The sequence below is a fragment of the Arvicanthis niloticus genome, chromosome 1 (genome assembly GCF_011762505.2).
Source record: "Arvicanthis niloticus isolate mArvNil1 chromosome 1, mArvNil1.pat.X, whole genome shotgun sequence".
NCBI lineage: Eukaryota > Metazoa > Chordata > Mammalia > Rodentia > Muridae > Arvicanthis > Arvicanthis niloticus.
Window position 1 is genome coordinate 18715226 of NC_047658.1, and position 25842 is coordinate 18741067.

Genomic DNA, 25842 nt, shown 5'->3' on the forward strand with positions numbered 1-25842 from the left:
CGGAGCCTGGGGGTGTAGGGCACAGCGTCTATACAGAGATATTCGGTTCCACCGCGCGCAAATGGCCCAGTAAGGGGATTCAGTTCTTTTGCATTTTTTATTCTTTTCTTATTGTTTCAATTTTTATTTCTTCCACCCCCCTTCATCTCTCAAAGGGTTTTAAAGTAGAGGGCATCTCAGATCAACTCCATTTACCCGGGTGCAACACAAGTGTGACACCCCGCTTACAGCACATAGCAAATGAGCCCCCCACCTTTACGCTGGATTACGAACCGCCCATGTGCCCGAGTGGGTAAATACACGAAGTCAGGCATGTGCAAGGACCTGGTTTCCTGCGTGCACACGCCCCGCGGCACCAGTAGGGTGACAGCCGAGTCACGTCTGGTCCGAGTTTCCTAAGAGGTCTGTCCATTCTGAGGCAAGGCCACAGCTCAGGAGAAGTGGGGGGGAGGGGGGTCACGCGATGGCCAGAGACAACGACTCGGCAACGGGATGGTCAGGGACGTGCGTGTATGCGTGCCCGGCGGAAACACGTGTGTCATAGTAGACCTTGGGTCCGACGACCCTGACTCCCCCACGGACACATTGAAGCCGAGTCGTCGAAGAAGCCGGCGACTTCCGGAATCCGCTATGAATCAGGGCCACAGTTCAGGGAGTCCGCGCTCCGAGCTGGTCCTCAGTGAGGCCTTCTGAGGCTATTGGGGATGGGGGTGTTGGGAGTATACAGTGCAGAGTCAAACATCCCAGCCGCCACCACCACCCAGTCTACACCGACCCGCCCTTGGTGCCTCAGCCAATCCTCAATCCTGTAAGCACATGCCCCACCTTCCTGAGAAGCTGCACTCTTGCAAGGCAGAGCCACGCCCGTATAGACAATTGCGTAGGGTCCGTCCTGGCCTGCAAGCCCCGCCCCGTGTAGGTTTTCCAAAGCACCAAGCCCTGCCCTTGGGGACACGCCCCTCCCACGCGTTGCCTCTCCTCCCTCCCTCTGGCACCACCCAAGCATAAGTCCCTCCTCGTACCTGGAGTAAGGGGGCGGTGGGGCGTCGTGCACCCCAGAGGCTGCTAAAGCCTGCTCATAGGTGGGAAGGCCTGGGGGCAAGGGTGGAGATAAAGGAGTCGGGGGACTCAAGGGGATGATGAGCCCGGTCCTGGGGACAGAAAAATGTGGTTAATATAAAACCTACGTTGTAGTTGGAGACAAGGAGGTCAGCGGTTAAGACACTTGCTCCACACAGCACAGAAACTTTTAGTCCCCAAATTTCCCAAATCCAGTCTTTGAGGCAAGGTCGCCCAACAACTTCCAACAATCCTTCTGCCCAATCTCCCAAGCATTGGGATTTCATGTGTGAACTGCCATGCCCAGCTTCCAAACCCATTCTTTACTTTGTATTTTGACATTTAAATTGCAGTTATTTATTCTCTGTGTGTGCACATATACCCACACACCAATGATAATCGGAGGACAGCACAGGGGAGTGTCTCCTTTCACTACGTGTGTCCCTATGTGGTTGTCATGTTTGGGAGCAAACTCCTTTACCCACTAAGCTACCTTGATAGACCTTCCCCTACCCAGGACCCAGGGCACCCTATGTCCCCTCCCTTCATGGGTGGCCTTTACAAAGGCACCCCACGAAAGGCATTCCACGATCGATCAGTCTGTACCCTCACCTCTCTTTCTACATTTTATTTTGAGAAGGCTTCTCCCTCAGCTACCCAGGTTAGCCTTGAATTCACATGATGATGAAGAGTCTTGAGCATTTTAGATCCCCTGCCTCTGCACCCAGCTTCTGGGAGCACCATGATTCCCAGCTACAGCTATGAGACACCCTCTGAGATTCTGCTGGTCTGAAATACACAGACTACTCCCAGCTCACACAAACACTTGCTGTGACTTGTACCCATGGGACAGGCCATGCCACAGACAGCTATGGACCACAGCTTACACACCCCATCAGTTGCTTTTTCGTTTGTTTGTTTTTCTAAAACAGGATTTCTCTGTGTAGCCCGGGCTGCCCTGGAACTTGCTCTGTAGACCAGGCTGGCCTCAATATCCACTCAAATATCCACCTGTCTCTGCCTCCCAAGTGCTGGGATTAAAGGCATGCGCCACCACGCCTGCTTGCCAGTTGCAGTTTTATCCACAGTGATGACTTCACTGAAATCTGGCACTCACAGGACTGACAGGTAGGTATCAACTGCAAAAAGAACCACTGCATGCTGAGTAGATCAACAGGAATGGCAGCCTTACTCTCCATAGGCTATGGCTCCAGATCCTTCATCGATGGTCTCCTGCCCCAAACTTTAGCCCTTCTCCTCAGATCAAGCTGTCTCCCCCACACATACACACACTTTCCTCCCCCTTCTCTCCTGTATCCCCCTCCTCCTGGAAGACCCCTTACTCTTGCAGACAGGACTCCTGGACTCTGAGGCGGCGCCGTCGATAGTGCAGATACCAAAAGGCTCCCAAGCCAGCCAACACGATAAGCAAGATCCCAGAGGTCAGTCCCACTGCCAGGCCTGCAACATCTACCCGTCCACGCCCTATGGGTAAAGGGTACCACTGATTCAGTACAACCACCTCCTCCGACATTTCAGTCCCTCTCCCTAAGGGAATGGGCTGAGACACAAGGCAGATCTGAGGTCCCTTCTGGCTCCTGTGGCGTCAGGCAACAAACATGACTGCTTTCTCAGAGCCTCTGTTTCCTGCGCTGAGAAGGGATTATGACCCCTATACCAGGAGCTCATGGAAACCCATTTTGATCTGAGTAGGGGCTGATGACCTAGACTTGCCATCTCAGCTACTTTGAAGGCTAAGGCTGGAGAAGTCCATGTGGGAAGTCTGTCTGACAGTGAATTCAAGGTCAGTCTGGGCAAGTCAGTGAGACCTTGTCACAAAACAGGAAGTGAAGAGGATTTGAGATCATGGGTAGAGCAGTTGGGCAGAATATATAAGGCCCTGGGTTGGTTCATCCATCCCCATGGCTGGGCAGAGAAAGAGAGACAGATGTGTGTCTTCTGTTTAAACTGAACCTTGACGGTAGAACACAGGAGGAAGGACCATTGCATAGGAAGGCTTCAGCATTTACAAGGATAAAAGGACTTCACTTAACAAAGGATAAATTGGGGGAAATCCTGAAATACCGAGGTGTCGAACTTACCTGAAGCCATCCCTAAGGTACAGACCCCTTTAACAAAGAGGAAGCAAACAAGACTTCAAGGTCCTTTCTGCAATCTGTTTTTGTTCATCTTGGCTCTTTTTATTTTTAAATAAAATTTTATATAATAATTTATTTTTTATATAATTTTTGTATAATTTTATATAATTTTTTATATAATTTTTGTCATGTTAAAGACTGGACCTCTAGGGTTTTTGTTGTTGTTGGGGTTTTTTGTTTTGTTTGTTTTGTTTTTTGAGACAAGGTTTCTCTGTGTAGCTCAGGATGTCCTCTTGGAACTCACTATGTAGACCAGGCTGACCTTGAACTACAAGTGCCTCTGAGTGCTGGAATTAAAGGCATGAGGCATCATGGTAGAAAGAGAGAACTGACTTCTGGAAGTTATCCTCTGTCCTCTACACACAAGTGGCACACAGACGCACACGGTGAACATATAAATAATTAAATTTAAAAATTAACAAAAAAATGTGTCCATGGGGGAACACATTTAAGGTTGAACTGTGATCACTACAGACATTTTTTGATACATTTATTTTTAGTTTATGTATATGGGTGATTTGCTTGTATATGTGCCTTTATACCACATGCGTGATGGGTACCCACAAAGGCTAGAAAAGAGAGGTAGCTGTAACTCTCCAGGAACTACTCATGCCTGGTGCCATAAGAGGTCAGGAGAGGGTGTTGGATCCCCTGGAACTGGAGTTGAATATTGTGACCACTACGGTGGTGCGGGTGCTGGGACCTGAACCTAGGTCCTCAACAGGCAAGAACAGAAAGTGCTCTTAACCCCCAAGTCGTCTCTCCAGCCTCCTACTGATCTCCTAAAAGATTTATTTTGTTATTCTATTTTTAATCTGTGTGTACTTGTGGGGAAAGTAGGTCCACATATGTGTGGATGTCCACAGAAGTCACAGGAAGACACTGGATCTTCCAGGTCTGCTAGAATTACCACCAGTTGTGAGCAGCACCCAACGAGGGTCCTGGGAACCAAGCTCCAGTATTCTGCAAAAGCAGCAAACACTCTTAAGTGCTGTGCCATCTCTCTAGCCCTTCCTGCTTTTCTAAAAAAGAAAAAAAAAAGTCCCTGTGTGTATGTGTAGTGACCACAGTCCAACCTTAAATGTGTTCCCTCAAGGACACATTTTTTTGTTAATTTTTTTTGTGTGTGTGGGGGAGGGGTTCGAGACAGGGTTTCTCTGTGTATCCCAGGCTGTCCTGGAACTCACTCTGTAGACCAGGCTGGCCTTGAACTCAGAAATCCGCCTGCCTCTGCCTCTGCCTTTGCCTCTGCCTCCCAAGTGCTGGGACTAAAGGTGTGTGCCACCACTGCCCAGCTGTTAATTTTCTATTTAATTATTTATATGTTCAGATCCGTGTGCATCTGTGTGGGGGCACCTGGTTGCCGCATGTATGTAGGGGACAGAGGACAACTTCCAGAAGTCAGTTCTCTCCTACCATGTGGTGTCTGGGGACTGAACTCATACCCTCAGGCATCCCCTGCTGAGCCATCTCACTGGCCTGCCTCCTTAGAGCTGGGCTCACTGATTTAGGGAGGCTGGTTAGCCAGTGAGCCCCATGGTCCCTCCCTTCTATCCCTCCTCTCAAACAGTGGGACTCCAAAGGTACACTGGGATGCCCAGCTTTTTCCTGTAGATTCTGGGGATCAAACTCAGGTCCTCGGGTTGCATAGCAAGCACTTTACCAAGTGAGACATCGCTCCAGCTCTCGGTTTTGTTTTATTGAGACAGGGAGTCTCAAGCTGATCTCATACTTGACATGTAGCAGAGGCTGGCCTTGAACTCAACAATATTTAAGCTTCAGCCTCTGGAGTAGCTGGGATTGCAAGGCCAAGGCCAGTGCCATCAGATCTGGCTACCTGCCATCCCCACCCCCATCCCTGCTTTTAGCTTGTAGTGAGAAGGCTGGTCTTCCAAAATCTGGCAAATTTCAGGTGATCCAAGGAGCCACTAGGCCTTGCTAAGATTGTTGAAAAGAAGCTATCTCCCCTAGCAACCAGTTTCACTGTGAGGACTATAGTACAGACCTAGGGCCTGTTGCTAAGGTGCATCCACCCCTAGCAACCAAGCCGTGAGGGGGTGGGGCAGCTGGTGCCCAGAGGGGGGTCCTCCAGCTGGGCAGGAGGCCCTGGTCTTCCAGCTAGGTATGGTTGCTAGGGAGAAGGCCTCCTTAGCAACCAGGCTGGCTGTGGCTGGCATGGAGCTGTGGGGGAGGGGAAGGCAGCCAGGTAGTGTTTCTGGCTTCCTCTGTCTGTCCTGGCCAAGGCCCTGTTGCTAAGGAGCAGCCCCCCTTAGCAACAAAGCTCAAGCCAAGATAAGGGCTTTAGAATTCAGAGGAGGGGCTAGGGTGGGCAAACTGGACAGGTGAGAATGGCCAGGCTTCCTGCCTTAGCTCTGTTGCTAGGTAACAGCCCCACTAGCAACCAAGATGCTTGTAAGGGGCTGAGGCTCTGAACTCTATAAAGAAGGGCCCCAAGTGAGTTTGTCCCTCTGATGGGCCCCATGACAATAACTCTTTCTACCATTTGCTCACCCACATGTCTCCCTCCTGGGGACTTGGGGTCCTCCTATGAATGGGAACACAGTGTGCTGGGTTTCTCAGACAAGGGCCATAGTGAAAACATAGGAAACACCTTGTCAGTCATCTCTGGATAGCATGCAATTGGCAGGAAGGTGGTCCTAAGTGTGTGTGGGGGCTAAAGGCTGCTTCCCCAACACAGAGCTAGAGGGCTGAGTGTCACTCACCTCCTTTGCCATTGTACGTATAGCTTTCCCAGAAGCGCTCCTAGGATGGAGAAGAGAAGGGAGAGATAGCAACTAAACATGGAAAGTCATTCCCCTACCACCCACCGGTCCACCCTGATACAAGACCCCAGGGAGGTGAAGGGGGAGCTGAAGGCTGGAGATCTATAATCCCTAACACCTAGAGAAGGCAGACAGGCCCTTGATGCCAGGGTCCTCTGAGGCCCTCACCGTCAGTGTGTTGTCCTCAAAGTACTCCCGAGCCTCCTCCCAGGAGCACCTCTCCTCCAGACACTCCCGTTCCAGGTTCCCAGGGGTCAGCAACTCCAGGTCCCAGTTGTTAGCACGAGGAAAACGCCTGCGGCCAACTAAGAAACTCTTGGCTTCTGGGGGATCCAGGAAGATGTCAAGAACTAAGGACATCAGAGTCAAAAGCAGAGTCCTTAGGATTGGGGACAAAGAAGACAAAGACCTGTGGGGTTATAGGGGTATGGGCCAGTCTTGGAAAATCCTGAACAAGATGGGCCAGGGTTTGTACCATTGGGTAAGAAGACTGGAGTCTGGAACTCTATTTCTGAAACAGGAGTTGGCCTAGTGGAACTGAGGGAAGAAGCTGGGGTATGGACCCTAGGATCTGAGGGAGAAGGGTCAGGTCTAGGAAGCCAGGGAGTATTCTGGCTAGGGGAAGACAAAAATTAAACCTCTGCAAGGCTCTTCCACAAACATACTCACCTTGGTTTTGTTCTCTATGAGGTAAGGTGTCCAGGCAGGTGGCCAATCCCATATAGACTAAGAGCAGGGAAGGATGGCTCCTCATATTGTGTGGACTCCCAGATGACAAATGCCTCAGCAGAGTTATGAGGCCAGGACTCCCTGCCTGGACTCTGCAGTCATGAATGAAGATAAAACCAAGTACTCAACCTGTATCCTATACCAGACACCATGGGTCTTTATCAACTCATCTTAATTTTCAAACCAATCCTATTACTCCTGCCATTTTATAGGTGAGGAAATTATTACGAGGTGATAAAGTTACTTGCCCATTGTACCAGGTATTCGAATGCCAGAGGAGGACTTTGCAGGCGACAGTGCTCTACCAGTGGAGAGCACACAGTTGCTGAGGCTATCTTTTTCTATACTTATCACCCATCACAAATCTGACAACACACAGTAGATTCATCATCAGTCCTGGTCCCTTCCAAGCCAGCAGATTACATTCCAAGTCAACCTCCCACTGCTTGTTGCCTCATCAAGCCGCAAAAATCAAAGACTACACGACAGACGACCAGGTCCTATATTTCTAGGTCTTGAAGGCCTGAGGGGACAGAGCCCTGGGGATCCACAGCCTAAAGCTTGGGTCCCAAGTTTCTAGATCCCAATAACATGGGGAGTCAGGACACCAGATCCCCCCGCCCGCAAGTTTCTCTGGGAGCATTCATTCACTTACTTGCCCAAGGCTGGGAGCCCTGCCTCTCTTCTTTAATGAAGACCCTCTGGGTCAGCAATAGCCAGCTGTGCAAAGGGGTAGGGGAGAGGGGAGGGAAGAGGGAGGCGGGGTGCTCCACCTGGGTTACTAGGCCCGATCTGGCTACTGGTAAGGGGCGGGGCTACTGATTACCTGCTTTGGGAGGGACTCAGGTAAGGGACAAACTACTTAAAGGGACCATAGAGTCAAGGTCTTCGGTGCCACCGCCCCACATAGAAGAAGCAAAGCTTTCCTACACTATGGAGGGATCTAGGGGGCTTTATTAGCGTCTCTGATTCCCTCCTTTTCCAGCCCGAGTCTCTCTCTGCAGACAACTTGCTTGGCAGAGCCAGGAAAATAAATCTTAGGTCTCAAGAGATCTACAAACTGGTGGGAACGGAATTCTTTGGTTCCTAGAATAACTGGGCGGTACCACAATAAATCTGTTTCCTGAGGGTAACTTGAACAGTTTAGCCTTGTGGTCTTTGATTATTGCTTTTTCCATAATAAAGGAAAGAGTTCTCAATCGTCTCTTAAGATGCAACGGGAAAAAATAAGTATATATTTGGGGAACTGGATATCAGACTCTTCGGGTGACGATGTTAGTCCCAAGACTCAAACTTGAAGATACTCAAAGCAACTGCCCCGCTCTGGGGAATGCCTAGTACAGGCTAAGGTGTTTCCGATATTCAAGCCACTTTCTGCTCACACCGGAACCTTAGAGTTGTCACTCACGTTTCCGGGGGGATGGAAGAGAAGAAGAAAGCACTTACCAAGCCAGGAGAGGCGCCTCCGCAACTAGGGGCAGAGTTATTTCCGGTTTCTTACTGTCGGGCGGAAGTGGGAGGAGTGGAGTTAAAAAACAGTACTCTTTTCCGGTTCGGGACACAGTTGAAGCGACGACAAGTCGGATAACCATTCTTGAGGTAAGCTACAGGCGGTGAGGGGTCGCGTCGCTAAGTACCCTTCTTGTGGGAGATATTTCGAGTTCTGAGGGACGTAGGATAAGGTTTATCACTCCGAATCCCTGTCAATCATTAACAGACGGCTCTTGAACGCCTAAGCTGCAAGAGGAACTACATTTCCCAGGATGCCCTGTAATATGTTTCCCTCATCCTGGCTGGTTATAGAAACTATGATTCCGCCGTAGAGGAGTGATCCGGCCCAGTGCTGGGAAGAACTTGGGACTCCTTGGGTTAGTGACCGTTGAGGTCGGATTCCTTAATCTGTTTCAGTTTTCTAGTGAGGAGGGTAATGAGCAGTAGTGGTTTGGGCCCTTGAAGGCTCCTTGATGCAAGTAAATTATTTAATTTTACTTGAGACAGAATCTCATTATGTAGCCCTTGCTGTTCTAGAACTTGCTATGTAGTTAGCTTCAAACTCTGATCCGCCAACTTCTGGCGCCCAAGCGTTGAGATTAAAAGTGTGCACCGAGCCACATACACAAACTCACACACACATTGTTCGTTTTGTTTTTTTTTTTTCCCCGTTGTTGTTTTGTTTTTTGAGACAGGGTTTCTCTGTATAACCCTGGCTGGCTTCGAAATCCCCCTGCCTCTGTCTCCCAAGTGTTGGGATTAAAGGCCTGCGCCACCACCGGCTCGTTTTTTTTGTTTTTTTAAGACAAGGTTTCTCGCCGGGAGGTGGTGGCTCATGCCTTTAATCCCAGGACTTGGGAGTTAGAGGCAGGTGGATTTCTGAGTTCGAGGCCAGCCTGGTCTACAGAGTGAGTTCCAGGACAGCCAGGGCTACACAGAGAAACCCTGTTTCGAAAAACCAACCCCACCCACCCCTCCCACCCCCCAAAAAAAGACAAGGTTTCTCATTGTGACAGCTCGTGGCTATAGGCCTGCCTCTGCCTTCTGAGTGCTGGGATTAAATGAGTGTACTGCCACCCCAGCGATTTTTTTTTTTTTTTTTTTTTTTTTTTGAGACAAGGTGGCATGTAGTCCAGGCTGCATCAAATTTCACTAAATATCTCTGTAAAGAGATTAAGATTTATTTGAAGTAATGAAGGGAGAGGAGATAAGTGGGATTAGGGTACATGATGTGAAGTTCACAATGAACCAATAAAAATTTTTTTTAAATGTAGGACATTTGAAAGCCCCCGGCCGGGCGGTGGTGGCACACGCCTTTAGTCCCAGCACTTGGGAGACAGAGGCAGGCGGATTTCTGAGTTCGAGGCCAGCCTGGTCTACAGAGTGAGGTCCAGGACAGCCAGGACTACACAGAGAAACCCTGTCTCGAAAAACCAAAATAGTAATAATAATGATGATGATGATGAAACCCCCCCAAGAAGATTTATTTAAATGGGTGTGGTGAACACATTTTTAATCCCAGCACTGGGGAGGCAGAGGTATATGGATCTCCCTGAATTTGAGGCCAGTCTGGCCTACATATGGAGTTCCAGGCCAGCCAGGGCTACATAGTGAGACACTGTCCTAAAGAGAAAAGAAAGTAAAGGATTTGTTTTTATTTGTTTTATTTTCTGTAAATGAGCGTTTTGCCTGTTTTTATGATTGTGCACCCCATGTGAATGCAGTGCCTCCAGAGGCCAGAAGGCCATTAGATCCCCTAGAACCGGAGCTGTGAGCTGCCATGTGTGTGTGTTAGGTATGGAACCCAGGTCCTCTGGAAGAACAGCCAGTGCATTTAGCCACTGCACCACCTCTCCAGCTCCTTAATTTGTTTTGCTTTTTTGTTTTTTTGGGTTTTTTTTGGTTTTTTTGTTTTGTTTTGTTTTGTTTTTGAGACAGGCAGCCTGGCACTGAAATTAAAGGCATGCAGTCACCACTCCTGGCTCGTGTTCTTATTTTCAGTGAGGTTTATTGGGATATAATTTCACACAATATATACTTTACCCACTTAAAGCAGACAATTGAGCGGTTTGTAGCATGCTCACAGAACTGTACTGACATCACCACTAACAATTCTGGAGCTTGTTCTCTGGGTGTGGCACCACACCTGCAGTCCCATCAGTCCCGGGGAAACAAACACCCTCTTCTGGCCTCTAAGGGCACCAGGCAGAGTACTCTGCTACAGAGGTCTAATTAGTAGGTAGAGGCTGCAGAATCCAAAGATCAAGGTCATCCTCAGATGCAGAGAGAATCAGAGGCCTGGTCTCAGAAATGATGTCATGACATGGCTGATACCCTCCAAGAGAAATCTTGTCCCACGTTCTTTGCCACTCCCTCTGTCCTCCTCACCCCCAGTCCTTGGCCATCTCTAAACTGTGCATTTGCCTAATCTACACATGTCTTCTGAATGCAGCCGTAGGGTGTGTGAGCTTTGTGATTGGCTGCTCTCCCATTTTGTGTTGTTTCTAGGTCTGTCCATGTTATGGCCCCATCCCTGTTTGCAGACACCGTGCTTTATTTCTCCATCAGTTGATGGACCTTTTGGTGATAGACTGACATGGGGCCTCCGGTGGTCTTTGGATGTCAGTGTCCCCCACCGAAGTCACATTTAGATAGCATGTTCCCCTCAGTTTGTATTGTAAAAAATATTTAATCTTAATCTGGGGCTTCTACCCCACCTTGATCTTCCAGTTCCTAGATAAAAGACACAAAACTTTTATTATTTACAGTAAGCCTTAATCAGCACAAATGCTGTGCTGATATCTACCTGCTATGTTGTAAGAATCTATAACCCGAGTTACGACTTACTGTGTTTCATCTGGGCTGCTTTTAACTCCAGTTGGTCAGCCCTTGGGCCATGCTTCCTTGACTCGTAACCCAGGGTGTCTTTCTTCTCTCTTCCTTTCTTCTCTCCTGGCGATCTTCTCCAACCCTCCAAGCCTGGGAACACCAAACTCAGCAAGATCACGTAGTGTCACATGGGTCTATGTTCAACTCTCTCATTTCTGGGGCGACCAGGTCTTGCCAGCTCCCCCCACACACGTAGCATTATAATACATAGCCACAGAACAAACCTCAAGAAGTTGGCTTCATTTGGAGATTGCATCTTTGTAGGGCCATAAGGGTAATATAGCCCTGGTTACAGGAGGTTTGTGTTCTCATAAAGAGGGGTAAAGGGAGGGATGGCTCAGGGGGTAGAATGGATCCAGCATGGATGAACCCTGCATCCCATCCCCAGGATCCAGTGATTCTGGTGGTAACAGCTTGTATTTTCTTCTTCTTCTTCTTTTTTTTTTTTTTTTTTTTTTTTTTTTTTGTCAAACTGCTAATCTTTTTTTTTTATTAGATATTTTATTTACACTTCAGATGCCATCCCCTTTCCCCATTCCCCCCCCCCTAGAAAACCCCTATCCCATGCCCCCTTTTCCTTTTTGCATTTATACATTTTTTAAAAAAATAATGTTAATCATAAGCGTTATAAGTTTGGAATTGTTCAATCAGAGGTGTAACCCACTGACCAACCTAGATATAACAACTATCTTTGACTGGTCGAGATACATGAATATCTGCCTCCCTGTCTCCCCCCTCTTTCTCTCTTTCATCACCTAGCTTCTCCTCTCCTTCTCTTCTTACTCCTTTTCTTCCTCTCAGTACTCCTTCTACCTTAGCTCCTCCTACACATCACCCTTCCTGTTAAAATGAAACTTTTCTCTCAAAATACAATTAGAGCATAATTATGCCAATTTGTACCAGTGAGGTACAAGATAGTCCTAATACCCCGTCCATCCTTTTGTTGACTAACCAGCACCTCTGTCATCTATCCTAACTAAAACATTTAGTTCTGAACCTGGCTTTAGGATGAATGTCAGCTGACGACCATCCACTCAAATCTTTTCTCTTATAGTAAATAGCTATAAGTTTTTAACCCCGTCAGAAATCCAGAATGACTGAGTTAACTATAATTGTGGGAAGCACAAAGCATAGCTTCTAAAACTTAGCCAATTTATAGAGACCTCTGAACACCTGAAAAGCCCCTATACTACCGAACGTTGGAGCATCAAATCTTCAGCCTTCTGGCCCAGAATCATCTGACAGACCTTGGTGATGCAGGATTATTAAGGACTGATTACTCTGTCTAGGCAGATATAATCAGTCGACTATTCTGCATGTGTGTCCTTTTCTGGACAGTAATTTGTCTGTAGATGGAGAGAGGCAATTCTTGCCTAGTGGCTGTTACCACACAACTGGAGTAACTCCAAGGATGCTCAATTTCTTCTTAGAATCCACGACAGGAAGCTGTCAGGAGCAGACAGGTCTCTAATCAATATGAACATTAATATATAAATATTTGTAGCATCAGTTCTATGGACTTCTGATGTTTTGAAAACCAACTATCCATGTAAGGTAACCTGGACTGTTGTCTGTTCACTCCTCTCAGCTATTTCTGGATAAAATATGGAAAACACCCTAACAATAAACTCAAAAAATATGAATTTGCTATAGTCCCTTAACTCATAGGTTAACCGTCCCAAATCAGTTAAAAAAGTTAAAAAAGGGCTGGGTCTAGGCATTGTATTCCTAAATGTGTTATACAGGCACAATGCCCATGAGCGTATCAATATTCATCTCATTTTTATATTAGTAAGAGGCTCGTACCAATGAAAACCTTAAATTTGAGATCAAAGTAAATTTTGTACCATTTAAGAAATTATAACTTCATCTTGATAATAATTATACAGATTTCTACCAATAGGTTATGGCTATGCAATAAGTCCTAACTAATCCCCCCTGTTCCAACAAAACCACTACTTGTCCCTAGAAAGACAGACCATTATTAACCACATTAGTCCCCAAGCTCAGGGAATAGGGGCGCTGACTCTTCTTTAACTTCTTCAAGCTGATTAAGGGCGTTGAGATTTTAGAAGAGGGGTGGGGGGGAAGAGTAAGTTAATAAGCCTCTGATGCTGTGTCTTCACTGAATCCAGATGGAATTCCAGGACATCAGAGGTTTGGGCAGGTCTGCTCAGTATGCTTGATGAGTAGATACACCAAGGCTGTGTATTCTAAGATACTGCCTGAGTTCGAGCGCCTGGGATCCCTGCTTCCTCTGGGTTCTTGGAGGTTGGGGACAGAGCTGCCACCCAAGATCTGCTCAGTGCTCTGGCCCAGACCGGAAGGCAACAGCTTGTATTTTCAATACTCATTAGGTAGAGACAGGAGGAGGAAAGTTTAAGGTCGTCTCTGACTTATAGGAAGTTTGAGGCTAACCTAAGTTAACAAGACCCTGCCTTAGAGGGCAGCCATCTGCAAAGCGGGGATGTGGTCATCACCAGTACCATACTATGTTACCCAATCTTAGACTTACAGTCCCTATGAAAAATGACTGTGAAGCCAGGTGTGGTGACACATTCTTGTCATCTCAGCCCTTAGGAAGCTGAGGTAGGAAGATTGATGGGAGTTCCAGGCTAGCCTGAGCTACATACCATATGAGATTCAGACACACCTCAAATAGGAAAAAAACCTTTTTTTTTTTTGTTTTTAATAGTTTAAGTGACTTGCTGTGTAGTGTGCAGTGGCTCTGTGAGATGTAGCTGAAGCCCCTGCAGCTCAGCTAGGTTCTGTTCACTCTGCATACCAAATGGCTTCCCATCTCCACAGGTTTTGCTCTCAGTGACAGCCACCCACAGGCTTTGCCTGAGCCAGCTCTTCCACCCGAGACTGAAAGGTTGCCGTCCACAGTCCTCATCATCCTACACAGCATATCACATATCTGTAGTTTGGGTTTTATCTTGAGCCCCAAGTCCCCTCTGAAAAGCTCCTTGGTATTTCTAGCTTGTAGTATTTGGGGGTGTGTTGGGGGTGCTAAACCTGTATCCTACCATTTAGGCTAAGTTTCTAAGTCTGTTTTCTTGCCTATAAAGTGAGGAAGACATTAAGAGACTCTGGAGGACTTTGAGAGAAAAGCCAGACTAAGTTATACATGACACCCTATCTTTCTGTTTGTTTGTTTGTTTGTTTGTTTGTTTTGTTTTTAGTTTTTTCGAGACAGGGTTTCTCTGTGTAGCCCTGGCTATCCTGGAACTCACTCTGTAGACCAGGCTGGCCTCGAACTCAGAAATTTGCCTGTCTCTGCCTCCCAAGTGCTGGGATTAAAGGCGTGTGCCACCACTGCCCAGCCATGACACCCTATCTTAATATAAACAAAACAAAACAATAAATGAAACTACCAAAATTGAGACATGGCTCAGAGGTAGAGCCTCTGCCTGGAACCCTCCAATGAGGGCTGGGAGTGTAGCTCAGGTAGAGCACATGCCGTGCTCTCGGACTGCCCTAACTCCAATGCCACTACACACACACACATACACCACATGCCAGACAAGGGCACAAGTGTCAATTCAATTGGCTATCTGAGTATCCGAAGCCTCCAAGCCTCACATAACCTCAAAAATTAAACTGCACATGCGTAAGGGAATAAAATAAGGGCAAATCCCATAATATCAGAAATAGGGGTGTGGACTTATGAAAAGGACATTAGCAGTCTCGAGTCCTAGATCTTACAGGGTCCTCTGCTCTACGCAGGTGGCTTCCCCTGTAAGCCTCAGTGTCTTGGGCAAAGGAGACCCTTAGGAGTCAGACAGGAGAGTGTGACAGTGGCAGCACAGCCATCACTTCGAGCTAGAGAGATGTCTCAGCTTTTTTTTTTTTTTTTTTTTTTTTTTTTTTTTTTTTTTTGTTTGTTTGTTTGTTTGTTTGAGACAGGGTTTCTCTGTGTAACCCTGGCTGTCCTGGAACTCACTCTGTAGACCAGGCTGTCCTAGAACTCAGAAATCCACCTGCCTCTGCCTCCCAAGTGCTGGGATTAAAGGCGTGCGCCACCACTGCCCGGCTTGTGTCTCAGCTTTTTAAAAGTGTTTTAAGACAAGGCAGCTCACAACGGCCTGCAACTGTGGGCTCTCTTCAGAGAGATCACTCACTGTCTTCTGACCTGTTTGGGCATCTGCATTCTCAAGTTCATATACACACAGGCACACACTTAAAATGTAAAAGGGGGAGGGGCTGGAGAGATGGCTGCTCTTCCCAGAGGTCCTGAGTTCAAGTCCCACAACCACAGGTGGCTCACAACCATCTATAGTGAGATATAGTGCCCTCTTCTGGCTTCCAGGCGTACATGCAGGCAGAAACAATTAAAGCTGGCTGTGGTGGCACTTGCCTCGAATCTCTGTTCTCTGGAAACTCTCAGTGCCCAGAGGTATAGGTAGGTGGATTTCTGAGTTCAAGGCCAGCCTCATCTATAGAACTAGTTCCAGGACAGCCAGGGCTACACAGAGAAACACTGTCTTGAAAAACAAGAAAAAATTAAGTAGAAAAAAGATCTCAGTATCAGTCTGTGTAAAGTTTCTAAAAAAAAAAAACTGAGGCCAAGAAGGGGGGGGGGGGAGAGACAGGATCAGAACTGGGTGCTCACTCCTCTGTCAAAGCAGTCAGAAGGCAGAAGTAAATTGGCCTAGATCTCTGGGTACTACCCACATCCAGAAAAGATCGCGGGGGCTACCCCTGAGCACTGAGTGCTGCCTTCTTTCCCTCATAGCTCGCCCACCCTGAGAATGAGACTTGAGGTCTCTCGTCCGGGCACCTTCCTGCCTCTCCATCCCTAGTGCTGGGATTTCTGGCCTGTACCATATCTGGCTTCTGGTACTCCTTTGACATTTTATTTTGAGTTAGGATCTCAATACACTCCTCAGCCGGATCTTGACTACACTCTGCAGATGAAGCTGGCCTAGAATTTATGACCCACCTGCTTCACCCTCTCAGGTAGCTGCCGTGACAAACACATGACACCAGATCTTGATTTTGTTTTAAGATTTATTTATTTTATGTGCATTTGTGTTTCTTGTATGTATATCTATCAGTATGAGGGCACCAGATCCCCTGAAACTGGAGTTACAGACAGTTATGAGCTGTCATTTGTATGCTGGGAATTGAACCTTGGGCAGGGACTCTGGAAGAGCAGCCAATAGTGCTTTTAACTGCTGAGCCATTTCTCCAGCCTCCACATCTGAATTTCTGTTTCTTGTGATCTGCTAGAATTCTGTGTATCACTGCGCTGTAACGCTTGTTCAGAACATGCAGGTTGGTTTTCTTGCCCACGAAACAGGAACTCATCTCGACTTACCAGAGCGGCCACGGGAGTCAGTCAGAGCATGTATACAATGTTTACCTGGGATCTCCCCATCCCACCCTGTCCTCCGTGTAGGGAGCCACACTTACCCATACATGGAACTAGAACAGCCATTCTCAACCTGTGGGTCACTTGTCTGTGGAGCCACGACACACCCACAGCCCTTGTCATTGCCTCCAGGAGATTTTTTGCATATTCCTGTGATATCTGGAAATATACGTATTCAGAATTTCAAAATTTCAAAATTAGGGCCAGGCATGGTGGTCATGCCTCCAATCCCAGTGGAGATCAGAGGACAGCTTTCAAGACTCTCCTCCTCTTCCTCTTCTACCATGTGGGTTCCTGGGATGGAGCTTAGGTCATCAGGCTTTGTGGCAAGCCCCTTTAGGCCCTGAGTCACTCCCTTCCGTTGTTTGATTTTTGAGACAGTGTTTTACCATATAGCCATGGCTGGCCAAAAACTCTCCGTGTTGATATGTATAAAATACATATACGTATTTTATATGTATGAGTGTTTTGCAGGGGTGTGGTGTGTGTGTGTGTGTGTGTGTGTGTGTGTGTGTGTGTGTTTGCGAGTTTTTGCGCACACGTGTGCACGCGTGCGCTTGCCTGTCTCTGGAGGTCAGAGAGGGCATTGGATCCCCTGGAATTAGCGTTACAGATGGCTATGAGCCACCACGTCAGTGCTGGGAGCTGAATCTAGGTCCTTTGTAAAAGCAACAAGTGTGGGTCTGGAGAGCGGACTCCTCTGGTTCTCTTTCAGAGGACCTGGGTTCAATTCCCAGCACCCACATGGCAACTTACAATGTCTGTATCTCCAGTTCTACGGGATCTGACGTGCTCTTCTGGCCTCCTTGGCACCAAACACACACTGTATATGGTTACACATGTAGGCAAAGCTATAGTCTCTGGTGGCCTTAAACTTGCCAGGTGCATTGACAGGGAACTGTGGTCTTCTATTGGTTAGACTGTCTTCTCTTTCTGTCCTAGAGATGACATTTCTCAGCTAGAGGTGGCTAGCTCAGCTGGCCCTTGCTTGGTGACAGTCACAGGAAGCCCTGTGGTGAAGGTGTGAAGAAAAACTGTCTGTAACTGCAGTTCCAGGGGATCTGGCCTCCATGCACACATGAGGGTCACAGACATACATGCAGGTAAAACACCCACGCACAGCAAAATAGATCTTTAAAGGAGAATTTTATCTTTTAAAAATTTTATTTTTATATTTTGTTAGTAAGTATTTTGCCTGCATGTATGTCTGTGTACCATAAGTGGTGTGTCTGGGGGGCGGGGAAGCAGAGGGGTCAGAGCCTCTGGAACTGTGATATGGATAGCTGTAAGACATTGTGTGTGAGAGTGCTGGGAACCCAGCCTCTACAAGAGAGCTCTTTTTTTTTTTTTCTTTTTCAAATTTTATTTATTTATTTTATGTATATGAGTACATTGTTGCTCTCTTCAGACACACCAGAAGAGGACATTGGATCCCATTACAGATGGTTGTGAGCCACCATGTGGTTGCTGGGAATTGAATTCAGGACCTCTGGAAGAGCAGTCAGTGCTCTTAACCACTGAGCCATCTCTCTAATCTTGGCTCAAAGTTAAATGGACTGGGCTTGGTGCTATCCACTTGTCTTGTCTATGACTTCAGAGGTGGACACAGGAGGATAAGAAGTTCAAGGCTATCCTCCACTTCATAGCTTAAAAGGGGCCAGCCCAGGCTTTTTGAGACCTGGTATGGAAACCATTGGGTATAGCACTGTTGAATGATTGGTCCTTGCAGACAGAACCCTACAGCACACATATAGAGATCAGACAACTCTTCTTCCATGTTTCTTTGGTACAGGAGATTGAACTCAGGTTATCGGGTTTGTAAGACAAGCAAGCACCTCTACCCTCTGAGCCATCTCATGAGCCCATCTTTGGGTTTGCTGAGACAGGGTCCTTCTCAGCTCTTGCTGGTCTGGAATCCTGTATGAACCCTCCAGCCTCAGGCTTCTAAGTACTGGGATTGCCAGTGTAGGCCACCACATTTAGAGTCCCTAGTTCATCTCTTCCTGGAACACACACAGGAGCAACAGCGTGTAACTGGCCTAGCAGCTTCCAACTTGACGTTGGTCGGCACGCTCAGATAGAGAGGATTCCGCCCCATCTTGGGGCCCTGCCTACCATTTGCATGCTGCAGAAAGCCTCATTCTCAGACCCTTATACCTCATGGGTTTTGTTTTGTGTTGTTTTGCTTTACTTTTTAAAAGGTTTTGTGTGTTTGGTTTCCTTGCAGTGTCGTGGTTGGCCCCAGGCCTTGTGCATGCTAGGCAGTGCTGTTACCACAGTAGCTCTGCTGCAGCCCTGTCTCACACTGCCATGTCTCACAAGTTACTCAGGCCAGGAGCTGAGATGCCAGGCTTGCCTTTGGTTTGGTTTTTTTGTTGTTGTTTTGGGTTTTTTTCCTACAGAATTATTATTTTTTCTTTCTTTTTTTAAAGATTTATGTATGTGAGTACACTGTTGCTGTCTTCAGACACATCAGAAGAGGGCATTAGATCTCATTACAGATGGTTGTGAGGCACCGTGTGGTTGCTGGGAATTGAACTCAGGACCTCTGGAAGAGCAGTCAGTGCTGTTAACTGCTGAGCCATCTCTCCAGCCCCCTTTGTTTCTTTTTAAATAAGCAGTTTAGTGTGTGTGTGTGTGTGTGTGTGTGTGTGTGTGTGTGTGTGTGTGTGTCAGATAGACAGACAGACAAACAGATCCCTCCCTCCTTCCCCTGGGCTGCGTTTATAGGAGTTGAGCTGTGGCATCTCCAGCCCTCTTGTTTTCTGTTGATGAGATGGACGAGTGACTACCAAAATAGTTTTGAATGCAAAGACATGACATTAGGTTAAAATGGGAACCAGTGAAAATATATATTCATGGAGAAAAGAGGATATGTAAAATTTCATTTTTGTTGAAATTTTTTTTTAGTTTGTTTGTATGTGTGTGTTTCAAATGTGTGGTCCAATTTTGGAGCTTTGCTTTCTTTGAAAAACACAGAAATGTTATAAGAATATGTTTTTGTTTTAATCCCAAGTGTGTGATACCGGGCTGCTTCAGACTGTCCACAGCAGCTGACTGTGATTTGCCTCATGCTCTAGCAGGGGCGTGATTTTGCTGCAGCGGGTAGTTTCTGTGATTGTGTGATATTTGGATTCTGAGGACTTTTCAAAGGATATATAAATGTTAGGGCCCTGAGAAATGAGGTGGGTTGTTGTTCTAGGTTGTTCTTGGTTGTTCTTGGTCCCAGTTTGTTAAATAGTCACACACACAAAGAAGGAAATGAAAAAAATTAGATATCCAGACTTTGAAGATCAAAGTTGCCCCAAGAAGCCTGATGCCTCTGATGAGGGGGACGTAGCCTAGTGATGACATCACCCCTGTCACCCTTTCTTCCATCCTTTTTCCTCCTGTCTAGTGTTGGGGGGATGAACGGGAGGAAAGGGAGGAGAGGCAGAAGGAAAAGAACCTACAAAGTAGCAAAGACGGCTGCACAAGTGGAGGTGGGAAGTATCAACACGGGTTACATCAGCTACACTTTCAAAGACAATAATGAAGTTACTTTAAATACCCAGGCTGGAGAAATGGCTCAGCGATTACTAATGAATGCTGTTCTTCCAGACCTGGCTTAGTTTCCCAGCACCCATATGGCAGCTCACAACCACCTGGAACTGGAACCATCCCCTCTTCTGGTCTCTGCAGGCATTGCATGCACATGCTGCTCACTCACACAGCAGACACACAGACGCAGAAGTCAGGGTTTCAGTTGTGTTGCCAGAGTGTCTTACATAGTAACTTGTTTTGTTTGTTGAGCAGGGTTTCATGTAGCCCAGGCTGTCCTCCATCTCACTTTGTAGATTCAAAGTAGTTCACCTTCACCTTGAACTCTCTCTCCTCCCTCCCCCTCTCTTTTAATTTATTGTTTATTTTATGTACACTGGTGTCTTCCCTACATGGGTGTCTGTGTGAAGGTACCAGAAGCTCTGGAACTGGGTAAGCTGTCATGTGGGTACTGGGAATTGAACCCTGGTTCTCTGGAAGAACAGCCAGTGCTCCTAACCCCTGAGCCATCTCTCCAGCCCCTACCTTGAACTCTTTCTCCTGCCCTCCTCCCCAGTGGCTTATTAGCTGAAAGGAGAGAGGAGAAACACACGTAGAGGGCTGGGGATGCAGTTCAGCCTGCAGGGCCCTTGCCTAGCACAGAGCCCTGTGCTGGGCTCTAAGCACTGTGTAAACTGGATGTGGTGGCTCAGCCTGTCTTCCCAGCATTGGAGAGGCAGAGGCTGGAGGTTTGCTTGGAATGCAAGGTCAGGCTGGTCTATAGAGGAAGACACTGGTTTTTTAAAAAGAAAAGTAGTGCCAGCTTTTAAACCAGCACTCGGAGACAGAGGTAGGGTTTGTGGCCAGCCAGGGCTACATAGTGAGACTCTGTCTCAATAGCAAAAAGAAGTGGCCCTGGTACTGCCTGGTGTTCTGTCTCCCTGTTTGAGACCCACGTATTACTGTGGTTTAAGGCTGTGTTTTAGGTGAGTTGAACAGGCTACTGACCTCAAGTCCAGGAGGTCATTCATGTCCTGTGTGAGTGTCCTGGGGTCACCCTGCCACTTCCCCCTTCTTGGACAGGATGACGCGGCACGGCAAGAACTGCACTGCAGGGGCCGTCTACACCTACCACGAGAAGAAGAAGGATACAGGTACCATCCTGGGGACCTCACTTTCATCTTCGGTGTCACCCTTTGTGAGGTGTCCTGTTCTGCCCCATCTGTACTAATAATGGTGCCATAGGCAGTGTGACCTGTGTGGCCCATGTGACACGCACCACCCCATGTCAGTGTGACCTGTGTGGCCCATGTGACACGCACCACCCCATGTTAGTTCCCCTCCCTCCTAACCATTCCTGGCTCCAGCTCTGCAGAAGAGAAGGCTGGGAGCCACAGTGGTTCCCGCCCGGAGAGGGAGCCAGCCGTGAGCCACGTCACCCTCGGCTGTGCCGGGGAGAAGGTTGACCTAGCCATGCAATTCTCAGGCTCTACCAAACCTGCACATTTCTCTGGGACATTTGGTGGAGGGCATGTCCCCACTCACCTCTTCATCACCACCTTGTTCTGTCCTCAGCGGCCTCAGGCTATGGGACCCAGAACATTCGACTGAGCCGGGATGCTGTGAAGGACTTTGACTGCTGCTGTCTCTCTCTGCAGCCATGCCATGACCCTGTGGTCACGTAAGCTGGGGAGAGGTGGAGGGGCAGCTGTGCGGGTTTATCAGACCTCTCAGAGCCTCAGAGCTGCCACCAGAGGTGGAGAGAGCACACTGCTCATATCTGGGGCTGGCTCAGAGGGTAGAGTGCTTTCCTAGCATGCAGGAAGCTCTGGGTCCATCCCCAGCACCACAGAAAGCTGGGTGTGATGCACACCTGTTATCCCAGCACTCAGACAATACAGACAGGATGACGAGAGGTTTTAGGCAAGCCTCAGCTACACAGCAGTTTAAAGCCAGCCTGAGCTGCAGGACATCGTGTCTAAAGAAAAAAGAGCTGGGCTGGAGAGAGTGCTGTGAACCCAAGGGTGTTTGGTGGTTCCCAGTGTCGGGGGGGGGGGGGGGATGCCACCACGGGATAAAGGCCCAACCCCGTGGCTGAGCCCAGGCCCATGCTTCCCTCATCTTCTTTCTCTGCAGGCCGGACGGCTACCTGTATGAAAGGGAGGCGATCCTGGAGTACATCCTCCGCCAGAAGAAAGAGATCGCCCGGCAGATGAAGGTGAGGGAGGCTGAGGGGAGGAAGGCCACAGCAGGGCGGTCTCTGTCTCAGCTCATTTCCTCAAGGGGCCTTCACTGATGCTGGCGTCTGCCTGCAGTGCCGCCCACCTCCCACTCTCTCCAGATATGTCCACTCAGATCTCAGCCCAGGAAGCACCCATATGGGCTGCAGCTGCTAGCCCTGCCTAGGAGCCTGTGACCCCTGTGTGCCCTCAGACTTATGCTGTGTCCACACCGCACTGCAGCCCACAGGAACAGCTTCCCCTGCTCTCCTCAGCTCCAGGCACTCAGCAGAGGCTTGTGATGCAAATGGATACAGTCTGTGTGCTTCAGTCTTATCATCTGTACAATGGGCACTAGGCTGAAATCAGAGGGTACCACAGAGCAGGTGGAAGAAACAAAATGATAAACTAGGTGCCCATCAGGCACGCTGGCTGTCCTTCATTCTGTGCGGAGAGACACATTGTGTCGGCCCTCTTCCTTTGTTACTGTTTTGGACCAGGCATGAGTCCCAGGGCCTCACAGGCCAAGTGCTTGCAGTACTATCCAGAGTGCTGTCCACCTCAGCTCACGCATGCTCTGCACTGCTCCCCAGACTCCGTGTCCTCTGCACAGCCCAGTGGCCAGCCAGACTCTCCCTTACCTTGGTGCCCCTGTTGGAGGCCTTCATGGCCTCAGGCATTGTTACTGTCACCACCTCAGCTGGGGACCCAGAGAGTCTCCAGAGCTGACTGCTTGACACCTGCTGGGTGCCAGGCAGGACTGGGCAAGGGACATTTCTGACATTACCTTATCTGTTCTGGTCACACAGAGCCCAGCACGCTGTAGTGTCTTTACCATGTGCCATCAGAGGCCAGCCAGCACGCTGAACTGTGTTACCATGTGCCGTCAGAGGCCAGCCAGCACGCTGAACTGTGTTACCATGTGCCGGCAGAGGCTAAGCACTTTAGACACTTCACCTTGTGGCTGGAGAAGTGGCTCAGTGTGGAGGGCTTGGTTAGTGTGCATGAAACCCTGGTCCCAACTCTGGCATGGATAACCAGGAATGGTGATGCATGACTTGGTTGGTGGAAGATCAGGAGTTTAGGGTTGCCCTTGGCCACATAATGACTTTCAGACCAGCCTGGGCTACAGGAGCCCCTGTCTCACCTTGAGGAGGCCCTCCCAGCAGGAGGACTGTGTCCTGCACTGCGTAGGAAGCCACAGACTCAAATGGCAGGGCCACCTTAGCAAGAGAACACAAAAGCATCAACAACTGTTGCCAGTCCTGCCAGATCTGCTCAGAGCTCTGTCCCCCCACTGGTGGAATGCGGTAGATGCCAGGGTGGGTGGGCCCTGGTATGCTCACCCAGGCTCCTCTTCCCCCAGGCCTATGAGAAGCAGCGAGGAGCCCGGAGAGAAGAGCAGAAAGAGCTTCAGCGAGCTGCAGCACAGGACCAGGTCCGAGGCTTCCTGGAGAAGGAGGCAGCCATTGTGAGCCGGCCCCTCAACCCCTTCATGCCCAAGGCTGCCACCTTACCCAACACAGGTGACAAGGAATACCTGCCCTTGGTCGGGTCTTTTGGGGGCAGCTTCCTGAGGTGTGTACCCCTCCCACAGATGGTGAACAGCCAGGGTCCAGTGTGGGTCCCCTAGGCAAGGACAAGGACAAAGCACTGCCCAGCTTCTGGATCCCATCACTAACACCCGAGGCAAAGGCCACCAAGCTGGAAAAGCCGGTGAGCTCCCAGTGTCCAGGACTCCGGCCCCTGCTTTCTGTTCTCCCTGCCCCTCCACTGTCCACATGGCTGACCCTGACTGTCCCTCTCCCCTGTTGACCCTGCCTCTACCTGTAGTCCCGCACAGTGACCTGCCCGATGTCTGGGAAGCCACTGCGCATGTCGGACCTGACGTCAGTGCGCTTCACGCAGCTGGACGACTCAGTGGACCGAGTGGGGCTCATCACACGCAGTGAACGCTACGTTTGTGCAGTGACCCGAGACAGTCTGAGCAATGCCACGCCGTGTGCAGTGCTGCGGCCCTCGTAAGTAGGGGTGGGAAGAAGAGGCTGGGGGGATCCGAGGTTCCATGGGGGCCGACCTTTACACTGTCTTGCACTGTAGTGGGGCCGTGGTCACCCTGGAGTGTGTGGAGAAACTGATCCGGAAGGACATGGTGGACCCCGTGAATGGGGATACGCTGACAGAGCGCGACATCATCGTGCTGCAGCGGGTGAGTTGTCATTAGCTCACCCCAGCCCAGCCCGCACCCCATCCTAGCCTGCACTGCAGACTGTTCCCTGGTGTTATACCCAACCTGTCTTCCACCCAGCCCCCACGTTAGTCCTCCCTACACCCTGTCGGTCCCCCTCCACGGCACCTTGCGCTTTTCTTTCTAATGCCCCATCTTCCTCCTCCCTTGGGCTTCTCACCTTTGTTAAAGATACCCCACTGTCCAGTCTCTTCTATGTCCTGAATGCCCTCCATCTCCTGCCCTCACAACAGAGCCACCACTGCTGGCTGGAGCCCAGCCTCTTGGGCTCCTCCAGCTTGTTCTTTTTTCCTCCTCTCCAGGGTGGCACAGGCTTTGCGGGCTCCGGAGTGAAGCTACAGGCGGAAATGTCCCGGCCAGTGATGCAGGCCTGAGCCATGTCCTAATAAACGTGGGTGCAAGCAGGCTGGGTGTCTGGTGCCTCATCATTGGCAGGGGCTACAGAAAGAGTGGGCCTGGGGTGTGGACGTCCACTCTGGAGCCCTAAGCTCCTGGGATTTACTCAGTCACTTAGGACCATGCAGAAACCCTGGCAGCATAAACCTGTTGGTCCCCTCCAACCTCAGTCAGGACCTGGAAGAGGCACCCTGTCCACGAAGTGCAGGCCTCAGGAGATAACACTCCCAGGCCAGATACCTGCCAAGACCCCTAGACATGGGCTTGCCCCCACCATGTGCCCTCCAAGGATCCCCTGCAGACCTGTTACACACCACACACCGCTTCACATGCACACTTGGAGAATCTCTCTCTAACTTCCCTGAGGACGTCCAGCTTTCCTTTTTCCTCCATTCCTTACACAAGCCCCTAAACTTGTTCACAGGAGACACCGACCACCCTCACCCCGAACTCCAAGTAAAGCTTAAAAGCTTTTTCTTTTCTCTGTGTACTGGCAAGTGCACTCTAAGCGAGTGTTAAGTTCCTTTCATTTGGTGTGTGTCTAGGGAGGGGTTTGTACACATGAGTGCAGTGCCCACGTGGGCCATAGTAACCAGTCAGAGCCCTGGAGCTGGAGTCAGGCAGTCTTGAGCAGCCTAGTCCAGATGCTGGGAGCCAAGCTCGGTCCTCTGCAAAGAGCAGCACGCACTCTGAACCACTGAGCCATCTGCCACCCAGTGTTTCCATCCCATCACACAAGAGGATTGCTGCAAATTTAGGCTTGTGCTGGACGGCCTCAGAATAAGAGAAACATTATACACATTTGAGTCTTTAAATCTGGGTAAAGTCTTAATGAAAAAAAAAAAACACAAAAAAACACTGGCCATGCCATGGTGAGAAGATGCTTTTGAGTGTTTGGTATCTTGTATATTTATAATCTTACATCCTATAAGTCTGTTGCCTATATTTAAGCATAAAGCATATTCTAGGCATG

At 48.9% G+C, this 25842-nt stretch overlaps 2 protein-coding genes across 5 annotated transcripts; one reads left to right on the forward strand and one right to left on the reverse strand.

The window, feature by feature from the left end:
* Positions 1-83: 83 nt before the first annotated feature.
* Prrg2 (proline rich and Gla domain 2) lies at positions 84-8314 on the reverse strand. Of its 3 annotated transcripts, none has more exons than XM_034486729.2 (7): positions 8177-8314; positions 6671-6822; positions 6170-6351; positions 5942-5981; positions 2403-2544; positions 1023-1151; positions 84-695 (listed from the first exon to the last, which is right to left on the reverse strand). In XM_034486729.2, exons 2-7 carry the CDS (start codon positions 6753-6755, stop codon positions 677-679), a joined length of 597 nt encoding a protein of 198 aa, XP_034342620.1. In that variant the 5' UTR covers positions 6756-6822; positions 8177-8314; the 3' UTR covers positions 84-676. The 3 variants fall into 3 exon arrangements, with proteins under 3 accessions (XP_034342620.1, XP_034342611.1, XP_034342626.1); XM_034486720.2 differs by lacking the exon at positions 8177-8314 and adding an exon at positions 7386-7545; XM_034486735.2 differs by lacking the exon at positions 8177-8314 and having other exon boundaries at positions 6170-6380; positions 6671-6819.
* Nosip (nitric oxide synthase interacting protein) lies at positions 8204-24878 on the forward strand. Of its 2 annotated transcripts, XM_034486757.2 has the most exons (10): positions 8236-8329; positions 17430-17590; positions 21090-21160; positions 21582-21687; positions 22143-22224; positions 23592-23751; positions 23823-23941; positions 24059-24246; positions 24326-24434; positions 24776-24878. In XM_034486757.2, the coding sequence occupies exons 3-10, from the start codon at positions 21091-21093 to the stop codon at positions 24845-24847; spliced, it is 906 nt and encodes a 301-aa protein (XP_034342648.1). In that variant the 5' UTR covers positions 8236-8329; positions 17430-17590; position 21090; the 3' UTR covers positions 24848-24878. The 2 variants fall into 2 exon arrangements, with proteins under 2 accessions (XP_034342639.1, XP_034342648.1); XM_034486748.2 differs by lacking the exon at positions 17430-17590 and having other exon boundaries at positions 8204-8329.
* Positions 24879-25842: the final 964 nt, after the last annotated feature.

Excerpts from the sequence above, each read along its gene's own strand:
- Nosip (XM_034486748.2), top strand. The coding sequence starts at position 21,091 with ATGACGCGGCACGGCAAGAACTGCACTGCAGGGGCCGTCTACACCTAC. Across the intron at positions 21,688-22,142 it reads TGCCATGACCCTGTGGTCAC|GCCGGACGGCTACCTGTATG; the intron begins GTAAGCTGGGGA and ends CTTTCTCTGCAG. Across the intron at positions 22,225-23,591 it reads AGATCGCCCGGCAGATGAAG|GCCTATGAGAAGCAGCGAGG; the intron begins GTGAGGGAGGCT and ends CTCTTCCCCCAG.
- Prrg2 (XM_034486729.2), bottom strand. The coding sequence starts at position 6,755 with ATGAGGAGCCATCCTTCCCTGCTCTTAGTCTATATGGGATTGGCCACC. Across the intron at positions 6,352-6,670 it reads TCATAGAGAACAAAACCAAG|TTCTTGACATCTTCCTGGAT; the intron begins GTGAGTATGTTT and ends TGATGTCCTTAG. Across the intron at positions 1,152-2,402 it reads CAGGAGTCCTGTCTGCAAGA|GACCGGGCTCATCATCCCCT; the intron begins GTAAGGGGTCTT and ends TTCTGTCCCCAG.